At 47.1% G+C, this 16,172-nt stretch overlaps 1 protein-coding gene across 1 annotated transcript in view; it reads left to right on the forward strand.

Annotated features, from left to right (window-relative positions):
- Positions 1-16,172, forward strand: part of LOC147747552 (calcium-activated chloride channel regulator 1-like) — a 371,942-nt gene that overhangs the window by 126,496 nt on the left and 229,274 nt on the right. Inside the window, exon 6 of the mRNA XM_086954114.1 lies at positions 7,310-7,537. Coding sequence (XP_086810240.1) covers positions 7,310-7,537 — 228 coding nt within the window. The remainder of the gene's footprint in view (positions 1-7,309; positions 7,538-16,172) is intronic.

Consider the following 16,172-nt stretch of genomic DNA (forward strand, 5'->3'; position numbering starts at 1 on the left):
GAGAAAGTCCATCAGGGGTGCGGTGTCTCGTGGATCTTGTCGAGGGGGACGTCAGTCAAAACTGCCATCCATGGTCGGGTTAACCCTTTCCATGCGTTGGACTGCCCTGGCTGTCTGACGTCACGGTGGGCATGTGCGTCCGACGACCGGGGGCCATCGGAATCACGCTCGCATGGAATTGGCCCGCACCACAGGGGATTTCCACATGCATTCAAGGGGTTAAAGTCGCCCCCTAGGACCAGGATACCATCAGGGAGGTCGAGGAGAAGTTTACCCAGGTCAGTCAGCGTGGTGCCTATCAGCGCCGAGGCACATAAATCTATAGCACGTTAGTGGGTTCCCCTCCCATGTCTCCGCAATTGCGGTAAATCTGCCCTGGCTATCTGTCCATGTGTTGTTTATTATGAATAGGCAAAGTTTGCATATAAGAATGCCGGTCCCCCTCGAACAGGATGTAAAATCCGAATGCACCACCATTTTATAGCCCCATCGATCAAGTGCCTTATACGTGTTGCCAATTAGATGTGTCTCCTGCAACAGAGTGATGTCCGGGGCTTGTCTCTTGAGATATTGGAGTACTACTCCTCTCTTCATTTTGTCCCTGAACCCATTGATGTTCCCTGTGATAATGTGGAGTGATCCCTTCACGACATGGTCTGACATGGTGTGTCTATGAGAAATGGGGCGTTATACACCCATGTCTTAAGTGTAAAGAGCAAACGTTGACATAGGAGCTCCTCTGACTGGGAGTGTAAGTGCATAGAGAAAGGTTCTGTCTCACTGCTATCACAATAAAAACAACAACAATAAGAACAAAATAAACAGATCCCCCAGCCCTAAAATGCCCCCACCCTCCCTGCCTCCCTGCATGACGGGCACTGAACCTCCTGCGACCCCAAAATTGTGTAGTGTCTATCGCCCACCCTAAAAATATTGGAAACGTGATCCAACCCCACTCCCTAATGCATTGATTCGTACTAAAACCTTTACCACAAGCATTTCACAGCTAGCGTTAAATTGGGCCAGAGCAGAGTACATTTACAAAAAGGCAACAAAACCCCACACCAACTGTCAATGGCATCTCTGGAACAGGCGTCCACGCCTTCAGGTAACCACTACAGTTCCATGATGGACAGACTTACATTTCCAGTGACCCCAAAGTGCCAACCATGATAACTGAGAACCTCTGGGTCACTACGTTAGTCAGCTTGTCTTCGTTCCGTGACACTGTTCGGTGCTGCATCATCATCAGGGGGAGACCCATGCTGGCGGTTTGGCTGAGCTTTATTTCCAGTCCCACCGTTTGCCTTGTTATTTCGATTGCCAAACGTACGCCAGCCGTCTTTTGGATTGGAGAAAAAACAAGTTTTCCCTCCGGATTCAATGTGCAATTTCGCCGGAAACAGCATAGCATATTTGATTTCCTGGTCCGGTAGGGCACATTTCACCTCCAAAAATCTACGCCATTGCCTCTGAACTCTCAACGTGAAATCTGGGAAGAAGGTAGTTTTACTATTGTCAATGGAAACTAAAGGGGCCGCTCTCGCAGATTGAAGTATTGTGTCTCTGTCCTGAAAGTTAAACACACTAGCCAGGATTGTCCGAGGTGGTGCTCCGGGTTAGGATCATCCGCCCAGCGCTCTGTGCGCCTTTTCAATGGAGAAGTATTGGGACAGGCCCTAAGATTGGAGATTCTGGAGCACCAAGGTTTCCACAAACAGGTCTGTGCATTCCCCTCCACGCGTTTCGGCACTCCTAGGATACAGACATTATTGAGGTGCATCCGGCCTTCATTGCCGTCAAGTTGGTGTTCCAACAGATCTTGATTGACATGGAGGTCCGCAACTTGGCACTTAAGGAGATCAGTGAAGGTTGTCAAACCTTTGGTTGTGGATTCAACCTCGGTGATGCGCTTGTCAACCCTGATCAGGGATAACTTGAAGGCGACAGTGTCAATACAGCTCTCCAGGGAAGTGCGTACCATCATTATGGCCGCTAAAATGTCCTGTAGTGTGCGGTCTGCCTGGTCTGCAGTTGATTTTCATTTGGCCTGCGTGTCGTATTGCGCCTTCTGCCCGGCAAATTTATTCAGCTTCGCCTGGAGAATACTACGTCTGCTTGCCGTGATGGTGTCCGTGCGCTTACTGTAGTTCCGTCCAATAGCAAGCAGATAACGTGGTTATGTCCAGCACAGGTGCCCTCCAGCAAGTCATCTGGACCAACTTTCAACATTATCACAGGTCCCAACCATGACAGGATCAGGGCCACAGGTGGGTTCTCACTGGTAACTCCGCAAATGGAGGGGGGAAGATGCTCCAGGCACACCAAGTGCCGCCACCGTGCTGCAGCGTATGTTAGCTCCCCGGCGGCACCCGCCTCTGCAAGAGATCCCGGGGTCTACAACAGCCACCGGCTACACTGAATGTTTTCAGGGGGGCCCCTGGGAGTATGCCATAGCTCGGTTGCTGCGGGAGCACTGGAAACCAGTGTGGCATAATCCCTCAGAGAGATGTTGGTCAGGGTCTGCGCTGTGGCCGCGGCACAGTGCAGCCAAGTAGTAGGATGCCCCCAGGGCATGCCTTGCGTCTGCAGCAACTGCGTCCCAGGTCTGAAAAGATATCTCAGCCGGCACTAGTTTAATTTTAATTTAATTTAAAGGAGTTTGTAGAGCGCCTGGTGACGCCTCCCGGCGTGTCCCCGCGCTGTGGAGAGAGTGTGAGAAGGAGTAGAGGAAAACCCATCACCAAGTAAAGAGGCAGGTTTTTAATTTCTTCCTAAACAGGATTTCATTATTCTCCATCCTGATATCCACAGGAAGAAGGTTCCATTTCCTGGCCGCTAAAGTCCGGAAGGATCTGCCTCCCATTCTGGCTTTTTTGGGGCATGTGGTTCTGAGCAGGCCCATACCTTTAGATCTAAGCGACCTGCTAGGTTCATAGACAGAGGCCAAATCCGACATGTAGGCCGGTGCTCTGTGATGAATTATTTTATGGCACCAAAGCATAGCTTTAAAATCAATCCTCTTCCTGATGGGCAGCCAGTGGAGGGCTACGAGAGAGGGGCGTGATGGTGCTCGGCGAGGGAGCCTTAAGACCAGGCGAGCTGCCGAATTCTGTAACACCTGAAGCTTTTTAATATTTTTCTCAGATGTACCCATGAGCAGCACGTTTCCGTAATCAATACGGGACGTTATCAGTGCTTGCGTCATGGTACGCCTGGAATTAATAGGTAACAGGTCAAGGGTGCGGTTCAGAGTTTTCATAACCCCAAAACATTTGCCCACCGTTTTTCTTATGTGGCTATCAAAGGACAATTTATTGTCCACCCACACACCCAAATTCTTCGCCTCTCGGGAAGGGGAGGGCAAAGGACCAAGGCAGCTGGGCCACCACTCAGTCGTCCATTTAGCCTCATTGCCTCCCATGATGAGGACCTCTGTCTTAGTCCCGTTAAGTTTCAGACAGTGGTCGTTCATCCATGTGGCAAGTTTAGTCATGCAGGCAATGAAGTTATCAGCTTCCTTGGAAGGGGCTTGGGTCAGAGATATAAGAAGTTGCGTGTCGTAGTTGAATTGGGACTTCAATCGATACAGCAGCTCACCACCTCACATGAAACGACTGACCCCCTTTTCATCTTTCTTCACTCAGGGCAAGTCACCTATTTGCAGATGTTAAGGGAGTGGTGCAACGGAGCTGCACTACCGTGCAGCTATTTCCCTCTGCAGTTGGCCATGCCCCCCCGGATTTCTACAAATTTAACACAAAAAGCCCCCAAAAAAAGTAAAGTGTAAATCAGTAGTCACTGTTTGCAGTTGACAGGGGCCTAGGCATGATTTCAGGTTACCCACGATTGACCATGTATTAGATATACTATGTAGATTCATCCCACGCAAATACTTTACCTTCTGACTAAGTCCCTGACATGAAAGTCGAAATCCTACAGTGGGACAAGGCTGCAGTCTGTATCTGTAGATGTCCACACAAAGCTGACTAGCTGCTGAATGCTGAATTAGTTGGATTTGGTGAGAAAAGCTCAGAGTGGGAGAAATTCAAATTTTGTCGAAGTCCTTGCATCAAGTAAATACTTTTCTCGCCTTCACCTGGTCAAGATTTCCACCTTCAGACTTTGTTTTTTGATGGTGTGCAAACTCCTCCAGCAGTACAAACCTAAAGCTGTATCTGTAAAAGTTGCTGCAAAATTGGGACCCCTAGCTGCAACATCCAACTCTCACTACAGAGGTCCTGGAAGACTCAACATTTCAGAGTTTCTGAAGCAGTCACTTCTAAGGCTCCCAAGACCTAAGGGACATCAGTTAGGTCCAAGCACTCAGTGCAGCAGGGTCCAGTACAGTTTGACTTGTCATTGGTCTGCTGGGCACTACAGGAAAAAGTTCTCTTGCAGTTTGTTGTGACCCTGAGGTCACACAGAAGGTCAGCCAACTGACCTTTGTTGAGCGCGTCATAGTCTTTGGTACAATTGAGAGCAGGTCCATTCCTTCATGTCGCCAAGTGGGTCTCAAAAAGCAGGTCCATGCCTCTTTTGTTATTTCAAAGGTCCAGAGAGTGTTCTCATGAGCTGTGGGTGAGGTGCCAGTTTTGTAGGTTTTGCTTGCTAGTGGGATGCAGGGACTCCTACACACGCTAACCAGGGAGAAAGAGTTGTCAGTGACATCCCTTTCCACTTTCCTGTTTGCCTAGCTGCAAACTCTCCCACAGTGCACTATTCTGAGGCAAATCCTATATGGAAGAATCTTTCTGTCCCTGAAAGGAGCTTGAGTGCAGCCAGGCATGTATTTGGGGAAATGATCAGTCCACTCTTCCTTAGATACATCAATCTTGTTGTGAACCTACTCCCCCTTTCTTAGGACTAGTGCCACAAAAGGCCTCTTTTCCCAAGGCCTCCTTTCACACTCAACAATAAGTGAGCAGACCTCACCATGGTCAGTTTCAAGTTAATGAAGACTCTCCAGCTGCCCCTCCTGAGCTGATATTTGTCACATACTTCACATCCAGGTCTTCCTGTGAAAAGACCTATACCATTATTTCTGGTGGATTAGATTTAATCTTAAGTGTGTCAAAAGAAAACGATGGTGATCAGAATTAGAAAAAGTTAAATACGGTTTGATTAAAAAAGTAGTCTGAAGTGGTAAATAATCTCCAACAGGTGTTTCCTCCCAGGCAGTTAAGGCTCTCTCATTTTCTCTTCAAATCTTAAAAGCCTTATTTATCCATGTAATGTCTTCAGCAACCACAGATTTGTGGCTATTAAAAATCTCAGGTCGGCCCATCTTAAAAAGCAATCTTTAATGTCACTTAACCAGGAGATACTGTATGCTCGGTCGGGGGTCACACAATCTTTTAATACCAAGAGATTAAAGCTTTTAGCAGGACATAGCCAAACCAAAATCCAGACAAGTCAAGGCCATAACTGCAATGTATCCTCTAAGTAACCTTTACCTAGATCCTTATGATGATTATTGAGGACAGACTTTGTGGGAGAGAAAGGATCCTTCTTAAAATCTTGTTCTCTAGGACTGCTAGGCAAGTCACATTAGCAAACCCCATATTTCGGTACCGTAGGCGGCAATGGAAACACATTTCACTTTGTAGATCTCTAGCATAGCCTTGATGGATATGTGCCCAGCCTGCTTTAAAAATTGAAAACAGAAGCAATGTTCCTGGTATACATATGTCCTCTAGCTGATATGAGGGGTGACCAAGACATAGAAGCAGTGGCGGCTGTCACCGAGTAGCATGAGTGAGGCGTGATAATAAATAAATAATAAAATTTCTTACCTTGCTTCCAGACCACCACCTCTCCTCCCGTCATCCTCTTTTGTTCATGCTTCAAGCAGAAAGCACACCGAGGCACCCCTGAGTCAATCACAACACTGCAATGCAGCGTTGTGATTGGTCTGAGCACCGTGGTTCGGTTCTCAGACAGGCACTGGGAGCCTGTGCCTGTTCCTCACAAGGCTGTGTATTACAGCCTCATGGGGAATGTGCAAAATGTGCATGACTGTTTGGCCGGCCCAAGATGGCTGGCTAAACAGTCATGCGCACTCAAGTGCCCACCATTACTCCCCTTGCTGACTGTGATGAAAGCCTGTGCTAAAATCAATACTGTCCATGAATTACACAAAGCAATTGAGCAGATAGTCGAGACCCATAGCTACTCTCGAAATTAGAACAATATTGTCTGCATAAAGCAGCACAAGGGTCGGGCGAAGACCGATGTTGGGCATGTCCTTTCTCCTTTCTATTTTAGTCTTCTCTAGGCTGTTTATTTACAGTGTCAATAAAAACGGGGCCTCACATGCAGCCTTATGGCACTCCCAGTTTAACCTAAAGGGCTCAATGTATTCCCCCTTTGCACCAAATCTAACTGAGGTTGACAGATTAAAGTGAAGATTACGAGGAAATAAAACTAACGGTGGTTCCGCTCTCAACCCCAACAAGACGGTCAATAATTTCTCCCTGTTGACACTATCAAACGCAGTGGTCAAGTCCATAAATGCCAGATGTAAGGACCCTTGTTTTGTGATCGTATATTTACAGGTGATGAGGTAAAGATTAAAGCACTGATCAACAGTCCCTAACCCAGGTCGAAAGCAGCATTACATTTCAGATAAAATGTTTTGATCCATAGCCCAGTCCATTAGCCCATTCAGGACGATCCAGCATAAGATCTTGAATGTCAAACGAATGAAGGAAATGGGCTGACAGCACTTAGGTTCAGAGCAGTTCGCTTTTGTAAAAACAGGGACAATTACAGAGGTGGACCAGGTTTCAGGAATGGACATGGCGTGCTTCGGACAGAAGTTTTTAGAGTTGTTTTTAGATATTCACCTTACAGGTTTGAAGAATACCAACAAATAGTGCAGTATAGTAATTCTTTCATAATCATATGATTTTAGATTAACTGTTTGATAGGTGTTTGGGAACGTCTTCGAGCTTCCAGGTCAGCAGCTGAGCCATTAAATCACTGTTATACAGGACATATTTTATGTACGATAGCTGTCACTCAAAAGATCAAAAAATCTCTTTATACTGCACTCTAAAAGTTGTAAAATCTGTGTAATCTAAATATCATTAAAGAAAATGATTCTTCAAACATAATGTTTATTACAGTTGTAACAATTATTGACCATCTATCATTTTTCAAACATTTAATTGATTGATCTATTTTCAGTAATGCTAAAAAAACAAAAAATGATTTTCCTGTTTCTATTGTGGTTGAGCAAAAAGCAAAACGACAAATATCATTCAGAGTACCGTATGTGTTTCTCTCTCCGTGTTGCACTTTGTAGGTAGCTGGCTTCTGTAATGCAAGCACCCATAATTCCGAGTCTCCGACTCTGCAAAACCGAATGTGCAGGTTGCAGAGCGCTTGGGATGTGATGATGAGATCTTCTGATTTCAGCAGCATTTCTCTGTCGAACGGCATGGACTCTCCCCCGGCTCCAACATTCTCACTGCTGCAGATAAAAGACAGGGTGGTCTGTTTAGTTCTAGATGTTTCCGACAGCATGAATCAGGTAATGTATGATTTGAAATAAAACACTCAATAACCTGTATTTAGAAATATATATAAAAAGAATGACAGCATGACTCACTGTCTGTAAGCATTACATGCCACAGTTTCCACCTAAAAAGTGAATCCTGAAACCAGAGATAGATAGTTTCACATAACCCTTTTCTTTCTTAAAGATAGAAATGTTCCTGATACCATGCCTCTTTTGTTTGTTTGTTTCATTAACATTGCTAAACGCTTTTGGTGTCCTTCTGGAGCACTGATGACACACTTTTGTATCTGTCTTCAGCAAAGACAAATTATAAGATGCCTCTTTTTAACGTAACTGTAGTATGTTTTGTCAGTGGTCCAGTTTTCACCTTGGTAGACAATGCTGTTGTCTAGGCTGATGAATGAGGCTAGGCTGTTTTAGTCACCCATGATGTTTGATTGTTTGAACCAGCCTCTGCATAGTTGATCGAAGTCCCAGCTCTGTGATCTAACTTTGTTGATTTTTTTTATATTGCCTTCCTAGTTGCTCTAGAAAGTACCGATTCCTAATGTAAATATCTAATGTGAATTTTCATCCCACTAAGAAATGTATGGTCCAAATAGCTCCAGGAGGAACCCCACAGATTCTGAGTCTGTAGACGAACAAGATCTCGTTGGAGATTTATGCAAATTCTTCAGGGGCCCTATGGGCATCCTGCTCTTTGGGATTCTAGAGTGCCCGCCAATATATCAATAGTTTCCCAACATGTACAGAACACACCAAGACTTCATTCCAGAATAGAAGTTCTAGCAATTCTAGGCAGTTTATATATAGGCATGATTCCTTAGGTGTACAGACCCCCATAGTCCCTAGATGATCGGTAGCCCCGGCCACCCTGCTTGAGCCTGACTGCAGTTTGGCATGGAAGATAGCTCTTCCTTTCCAGTTTCACCATTGTTCATACTCCAATATAGCTTCTCAAGTATTCATTGGTCGGTGGGATTAGGTGCAAATATAGAAAACCCTTCCTAAAGTAAGCAATTTTCTAAATCTTGATGACTGTTTAGTGAAGTGGAAATGGGAAAGCTATCAGAAAAATACCAGACTGTATGAAAAGAAGAAGGACGACGAGGTCTCTTAGAGTCAGGAGTTTTTGATTAGGAGTAAAATGTGGGCGGCAGTAGAGCTTCTTCTCTGGATATATAAGGCAAAAGTTTTTCCTATTGTGCGGCAAAAGCTTGCCAGCGCATCTAAGGAGAGCCTCGGAACTCCTTTCCTTCAGAAAGGGGCTGAAGACTGGGTTATTCACGGTTTAGGCACCCCAGATTACAGTGAGTCAGTGTGTAGCGCCAGGACACCCATGGGTGGAAGTGCGCTTTATAAGCTTCGATAGCATAACATAACATGATGAACCTGAAGAATTTTGTCAGCTGGCAGAGGAGTATTAGCATACTTTTCAAAGTTTACGAAAAACCATTTTGAAATTGCAATAATTCTTATGAATGCTACAATTTTTCCAAAACATTTCAGGATGTAATCTTTAAAGATTTCAGGACCTTTGTGCCCTTTTAAAGGTTTGCGAAGAAACAAGATCAGTAGCATCATGAAAGACATTTGAAAAACACTTTTAAAGACAATTGCACATCCCTTGCACACCCTTTTTTACTGTCAACTAGTGCTCATTGGGGTTTGAGACATAGCACTCTTTTAATTTGAGAGGAAACCTCCACCTCAAAGTCACGAGTACATACATGCCAACATTTCAGAAGAGCAAAGTGGGAGATAAAAAAAAAAATCGGGAGAATGGGGCCTTGAATCGGGTTACTGTCAAGTATGGGCTTTGGGAGGGAGGGCGAGGGGTGGAAGTAAAGTAGACCGAGATTGTTCTGTGTGTGAAAAAGGCCGCTTTATTAGGAAACAGGTGCACATCACAAATATAAAACCTTGGCAACGCCTTACAAAACTATACCTCACTAAATAAATAATTAACTACAAACCCCGCCCCCACCCCCTCCCCTAACATTCTTTGGCCCCTCCCCACCCAACAATGCAGCATTACAACATTACAACAACATTATAAACATCACATCATCAATAAAACATTACGTCATTAATTAAATCATTACGTCATCATTTAAAACCTTTATTCATCAACCCCCAATCACATATTGAAATCCAGGCCCTCTATAACCATAAACCCTGCCTGACCCTTCACTCCTGCCAATACCCCCCAAAACCTGAACGGTCAAACAATGACCAACATTCCCCTGAACCTGTCAATCAAAGCATCGATCCGATACTCATCAAACAATCTACCATAAACTGCACCGATACAACCAAAACCCCGCACAGCACCTGTTCCTAGCGACAATACAAAGCACAAGAAAAACCCCTGCACACCTATACCCAAGAAAACAGCCTTTAATAAAGATAAAGTTAAAAATTTAAAAGGAGGGAGAAAAAACCCTAGCTGGACAAAGTGAGGGAAGCAAAAAACCAGAAAAAAGGAATGATAAATGGGAGGGAGGGTGGGACAAAAAACGCCATCAGCCCTCCTAGCCACCAGGTCACCAAACCTAAAATGGTGGCTAGGGGGCGGGGACAGAGAAACTTATGATTGGGCTGGCCAGTCCTACTAGGCCAGCCCAAGTGCCAGAACCTTCCATCAACTTCTGTAAAACCCCTCGCAGCCCTCCCAAATCGCCCGGGGGAGGGGACCTCCCTGCGGTCAGCTCCCTCCCCCAAGCCCCCCTTGGGAGGGAGGGCGAGGGGTGGAAGTAAAGTAGACCGAGATTGTTCTGTGTGTGAAAAAGGCCGCTTTATTAGGAAACAGGTGCACATCACAAATATAAAACCTTGGCAACGCCTTACAAAACTATACCTCACTAAATAAATAATTAACTACAAACCCCGCCCCCACCCCCTCCCCTAACATTCTTTGGCCCCTCCCCACCCAACAATGCAGCATTACAACATTACAACAACATTATAAACATCACATCATCAATAAAACATTACGTCATTAATTAAATCATTACGTCATCATTTAAAACCTTTATTCATCAACCCCCAATCACATATTGAAATCCAGGCCCTCTATAACCATAAACCCTGCCTGACCCTTCACTCCTGCCAATACCCCCCAAAACCTGAACGGTCAAACAATGACCAACATTCCCCTGAACCTGTCAATCAAAGCATCGATCCGATACTCATCAAACAATCAACCATAAACTGCACCGATACAACCAAAACCCCGCCACCCAGAAAGGTAGGGGGGGGGAGAAAATACCCACCTCCCTTTCTGCCCCCCCAAACAGGAAACTAGAAACAAAACCGTACCAATACTAACGCTGCATAGCAATCGAACGCGCCAAAACCTCTCGTAACTCTTAACACGTATAGGTCCATTCCAACCCTGGACAAGTGAACACCATCATCACCGAAAAATTCCCCCGTCTCGAAGTTAATGACCCCATGGGAAATTCTGCTAAAACCGAAACCACAGCAGCAGCATGAAACTTCCGAATTTAACTTCTGCCAGTCTCTGTCACAGCCCTGGGGCTAACTACCCCTCTCCAGATCCTACGCGGCATCAATTCCGTCCAAAAGACATGGCACCCATCCCAAGGCTCCTTAATAAAGCCCAGATCTCATATATAGCTCTAAGTGACACCACCTCTGGTCGCACAGAGATCCTTCTCCCCCGTTGGAGGACCAGAATGTCAGGACATAGACCGCCCACCATACTGTTGCTATGACAAGGGATTAACTCTCTCCAGAGCATCCCCCCTTTCCCCTTCCAAACCACAGTAAACAGTTGAGCCTTGAAACCCAGGAGTTCTCCAAAGTAATTTTGTGCAGCCTGGACTCGGGCCCACTTCACGAAGGAATGCCCAACTATCCAAACTGTCACCACAGGAGAACGAGGCCCAGCAACCGATCCTATAAAAGAAAACAGAATTAGAACTCATGGGCAGGAAGATGACGCATGCGCCTCCTCCGCTGGACTCCTCACGTAGGGCTGAAAACAGTTTAAAGACCAACGCCCCAATCTCATGATATCTCTGTCCGTCCAACCTCTGTTGAAGGTTTCGGTTGCAGCACCAATCCTGAAATGATGTGTCCCATATAAGTTCCCATCCATTCCCAAATGCTGCAAAGCCGTGCGCAAAACCATTCGGAAATGGTATGTTGTAACAGGGTGCCATCAATATGCTGAAAAGCAAGCTCCTCATCACCATCCCCACAAAGTGAACGCCAGCGCCGCGCCAACATTAAAGGGGGGGGGCAAGTAAGCCGTGGAACACACGCCTGCAACCACACACCTTTCTCGTCTGAACAAAACATCCCACCAGAATAGGCCACACTTGTGTTTAGAACCCAACAAAAACGACACCCCGAAAACTCCCAACAACATGATCGCCATCAACATGGAAAATAAACATGACTCAAAGTCCACTGAAGAAACAGAAGGAAGAATAGTGAAAAACCTAGCTAGGACCTACCAATATAAAGGAGCCCTAAGTCTAGTAGCATGCCCTTGCTCTCTGGCCCAACCCTCCAGCAACTATCAACCAATATCTGCCGCTGTCGGGGAATAACCCCACAACAACTTACCCCTAAAGCCAACCCGATTCCCAAGCGATTTTCCCCAGCTGAGGTTTGAACCCTAGGCAAAACTCACTCACAGCCCCTGTACATTAACAGTGAGCCACCCATGTCCTTGTCCACCCCCGGTATGTTGAAAGCACGAAAATGAATGTTGTGTGCCAAGCAACCCAGCACAAAGACTCTCATGACTTCAATACCTGTTCATCCCTGGCAGACTGTCTGTTCACATCTCCACTACAGCCATGTTATCCACACGGAAAAGCACCTTCTTGTGTCCAATTCCCCCCCCCACAGGGTCAAGGCCACCAACAAAGGAAAAGCTCTAAAAAGGTAATGCTGTGATCTCCATACAACCACTCATCCGGCCAACGTTCAGCACCCCCTCTTCCATTCCAATACAGCTCAAAATCATCACTGCCAGCAGCATCCGAGAACATCTGCACATCCACTGGAAATCCAGGTCCCGTACCAAAGGAACAACTGATGACCTACAAGAGCCCTGCCCAATCTTCGACAAAAATCCTGCCTGCCCCACCACCCCACAGCAAAATTCTAAATGGCCTAGTAGCACGTTAACATCTTTCACCAACACTTTACTTTTTGACAACATGGCCTCCAGTAACTCCAGCATTCTCACGTTTTTGACCTCGGGCAGGCGAGCACACCTTAACACAGAATCCATCCCCATACCTAAAAAGGACAAAAAGTGGCAGGACCCATCGTTCTCTCGGGAGACAACGGAACTCCCAGATCCTCCATGAGCCCTTGGAAAGTGTCCAGAGCAGACTGGTACTCCGTGGAGCCCGGGGACCCGACAAAGAAAAATCCTAGGTAGCGCGTTACCATTGAGTGACAGGACTGATGACTAGAGTACCATTGAAGAAAGGTACTAGAATACTCAAAAGAGCACATGAAATGGAGCATCTCATCGGCAGAGCCTTGTCCACATACCATTCACCTGAAAATTGCAAACCCAGGAGACACCAATCCTCCGGGTGGACAGGCAACAGCCGGAATGCAGACTTTATATCACACTTGGTCATCACAGCAGCTGCGCCCGCGGTCGCAACAAGTGACATGGCCACGTCAACTGAGGAATAAGAGACTGACACAGCCTCTGAGTGGATAAATCATTGATAGACGACCCTCCCGGCCATGCTAATTGTTAGATAAGCCTGAACAATCCCGGATCTGTCTTCAGGACCACTCCAACAGGTGATATTATCAAATTAAGGATCGGCCAAAAATGAAAAAAGGGGCCAGCCATCCTTCCTCCCTGTACTTCTTTATTGAGCCTGTCTCGCACCACTGCGCCATGCGCAGATGTTGTTTTCAAAAAAGCAGACCATCTCCTCTTCCTTTGCGCCCAAGTAACCCAGCCGAAACCAAATTCAAAACCATCACTTTTTTTTTTTTTTTTAATATTGCTTTATCCCATAGACCTGAAGCGCAAGGCGCAACCTCTCCAACTTAACCAGTGTATGAGCCCTTGGACACAACCCCCTGAGGACCTCTGTATCCCTTACCCCCTGAAAACTGTGAGGGCGTCCCTGAACACTGATGGCTTCCCGCTGGCTGGTTATCCCAGCATCTGAAAATGGGTGTGTCCTACCACAGCCAGAGCATTCGTGTTTAGACGTACCATATTCCCTGGTACCAAATCCCTTGTTAACATCCCAGCACTAGCGTATAACATCCATGCATTTAAAAAGAGACACGCTGCTCTCTGTAAACTTTTCACAGTATACACCTGCATAGATAAAGAATGCAGTCGTCCAATTTTCAATGTCTAAAGGAACTCTAGGACATTTGTCCAACTCAAACTCCTCTTACTTAAACCCACTTTGGGCCGGGCTTTCCCGGTGTAGCAGCTTAGGAAGTTCAACATACTCACCGTTCTAAATACAGTCTTTTGTAGCCAACATCGAATGAGCACCCAAACACTTTGTGACCCCCATACAAGGTAACTTATGAAACTCATCCTTTACTAGCCAATGGCTCTTTAACCGTACTGGAAGCACCAGTTGTAACACCACTCTCCACTTTACCCGACTTCCACAACACTCCTATGCCCACAGACACCATAATAGGTTTGGCCTGTGCAGCTAACTGCTCACCTGGCAACAGAGAGACCACTCTCGACGGCTCCGCCCGTGGTGCTAAAACCAAAGCATGCTGTCTGCGAGGCGCCCTGCTTGATGGGCCGTGCTCTCTTCACACCCGCACTTGACGTTGCACCGCTGGAGCCTGAAAAACACTACCAGAAACATGAGAGGGTACCCCCCCCCTCCACGTCCCGTAATTCCTTCCTTGTGACTATCTTTGTCATAGTCCAGGACCACTGAAACCACCAGAAGTCAAAACATCACCACGGGTCTTACCTAACCCGATACCAACCATAACACCTTAATGTTTTTGAAGAACTTCCAGGAGTGGGAGCAGACTGTACCCGCCTGTACCTCCCCTCGCGTTGACTCTGCGGCTCCATAGAATCAAACAGAAGGCAACACATCCACGGGTCTTACCGAACCCGATACCACAATATTACATTTGAATGTTGTTGAGGAACTCCAGGAGTGGGAGCAGACTGTACCCGCCTGTACCTCCCCTTTGTTGACTCTGCAGCTCCATAGAATCAAACAGGAGGCAACACGTCCACGGGTCTTACCGAACCCGATACCACAATATTACATTTGAATGTTTTTGAAGAACTTCCAGGAGTGGGTATCAACAGTATTACATTTTGATGTTTTTGAGGAACCTCTAGGAGTGGGAGCAGGCTGTACCCGCCTGTACCTCCCCTTGCGTTGACTCTGCGGCTCCATAGCCGCCGGCAAGGTAGGACACCTATACCTGCTACTCGTTGGGGCCAGCGGGGTCATGCCGGACCCTCGTGTGCCGGCCGCGGCGGGTTCCCTCGGTGGAAAAAAGAGGGCCGCGCTAGGCACATCTCCTCACTTCCCCTTGGCGAAAGTGGACTGGACTGCGCCCTGGAGCAGGCTGTACCCGCCTGTACCTCCCCTTGCGTTGACTCTGCGGCTCCATAGCCGCCGGCAAGGTAGGACACCTATACCTGCTACTCGTTGGGGCTAGCGGGGTCATGCCGGACCCTCGTGTGCCGGCCGCGGCGGGTTCCCTCGGTGGAAAAAAGAGGGCCGCGCTAGGCACATCTCCTCACTTCCCCTTGGCGAAAGTGGACTGGACTGCGCCCTGCCAAGTCTGGACCGCCGCACCTATCCCTGTCCTAAAAAGGAAAAGTTTGGACTGGTGTGCTAGGGTCCCTGACTACAACTCCTGACGCGGACCTCCTCCCTTGTATATTATCATCCATAACCTTCCTTTGCAACCCGTCCAAAAACAGCCTCTAATACTACTCCTCACAGGCATCATCCCGCCCGGAGAGTCACCTACTAACTGATCCTCTGAACTGCAATCCAAATCAGAAAACGCCACCTCTAAAGAAGCTCAAATAAGAAAACCTAGCACCCTAAAATTGACCCTCACCATCTTTCCGTAAAGCACGCTGCACCACACATACAGCCACAAAATGTTCTAACCCCAGAGAACCACACATCAATAGGGGCCACCAGCCCCCCCCGACCAATGCGGAACAGCCCCCAAAGGCCCCTGCACAAGCCAAACCAAGTACTCCATCTCATTCATAACCCTAACTGTATTGGCACCACATAACACTGGACCCCCTGCTGGTCCGAACCCACCAAAACCCTCTAACCCCTTGAAGAAAACCTGCCTATAGCATTCTTTTCAGCAATGGGCATCCCTGGCACAAAATGCTTTGAAGGTGTAAACAATGCCCCTTCACATTGCCCAATAATCCTGTGTCTCTCGTACCATAAGTCTTAAAGGGGTTAATGTCTGCCCCACCGGCTCCCTCATCGACTGTCATGACTCCAGGGCCTCTCCCCGCACCGCGCACTGCCTTCCTACTCACAAGCTCCTAAAAAACTCCACATAACTGGGTCAAAGGCGGAGCGCTTCCCACTCCGACCCCACCCCCCCCCCCCTCCCCTTGGCGCCGCCTACGCAGCAGCTG

This window comes from Lissotriton vulgaris, chromosome 1_1 (genome assembly GCF_964263255.1).
Source record: "Lissotriton vulgaris chromosome 1_1, aLisVul1.2, whole genome shotgun sequence".
Taxonomy (NCBI): domain Eukaryota; kingdom Metazoa; phylum Chordata; class Amphibia; order Caudata; family Salamandridae; genus Lissotriton; species Lissotriton vulgaris.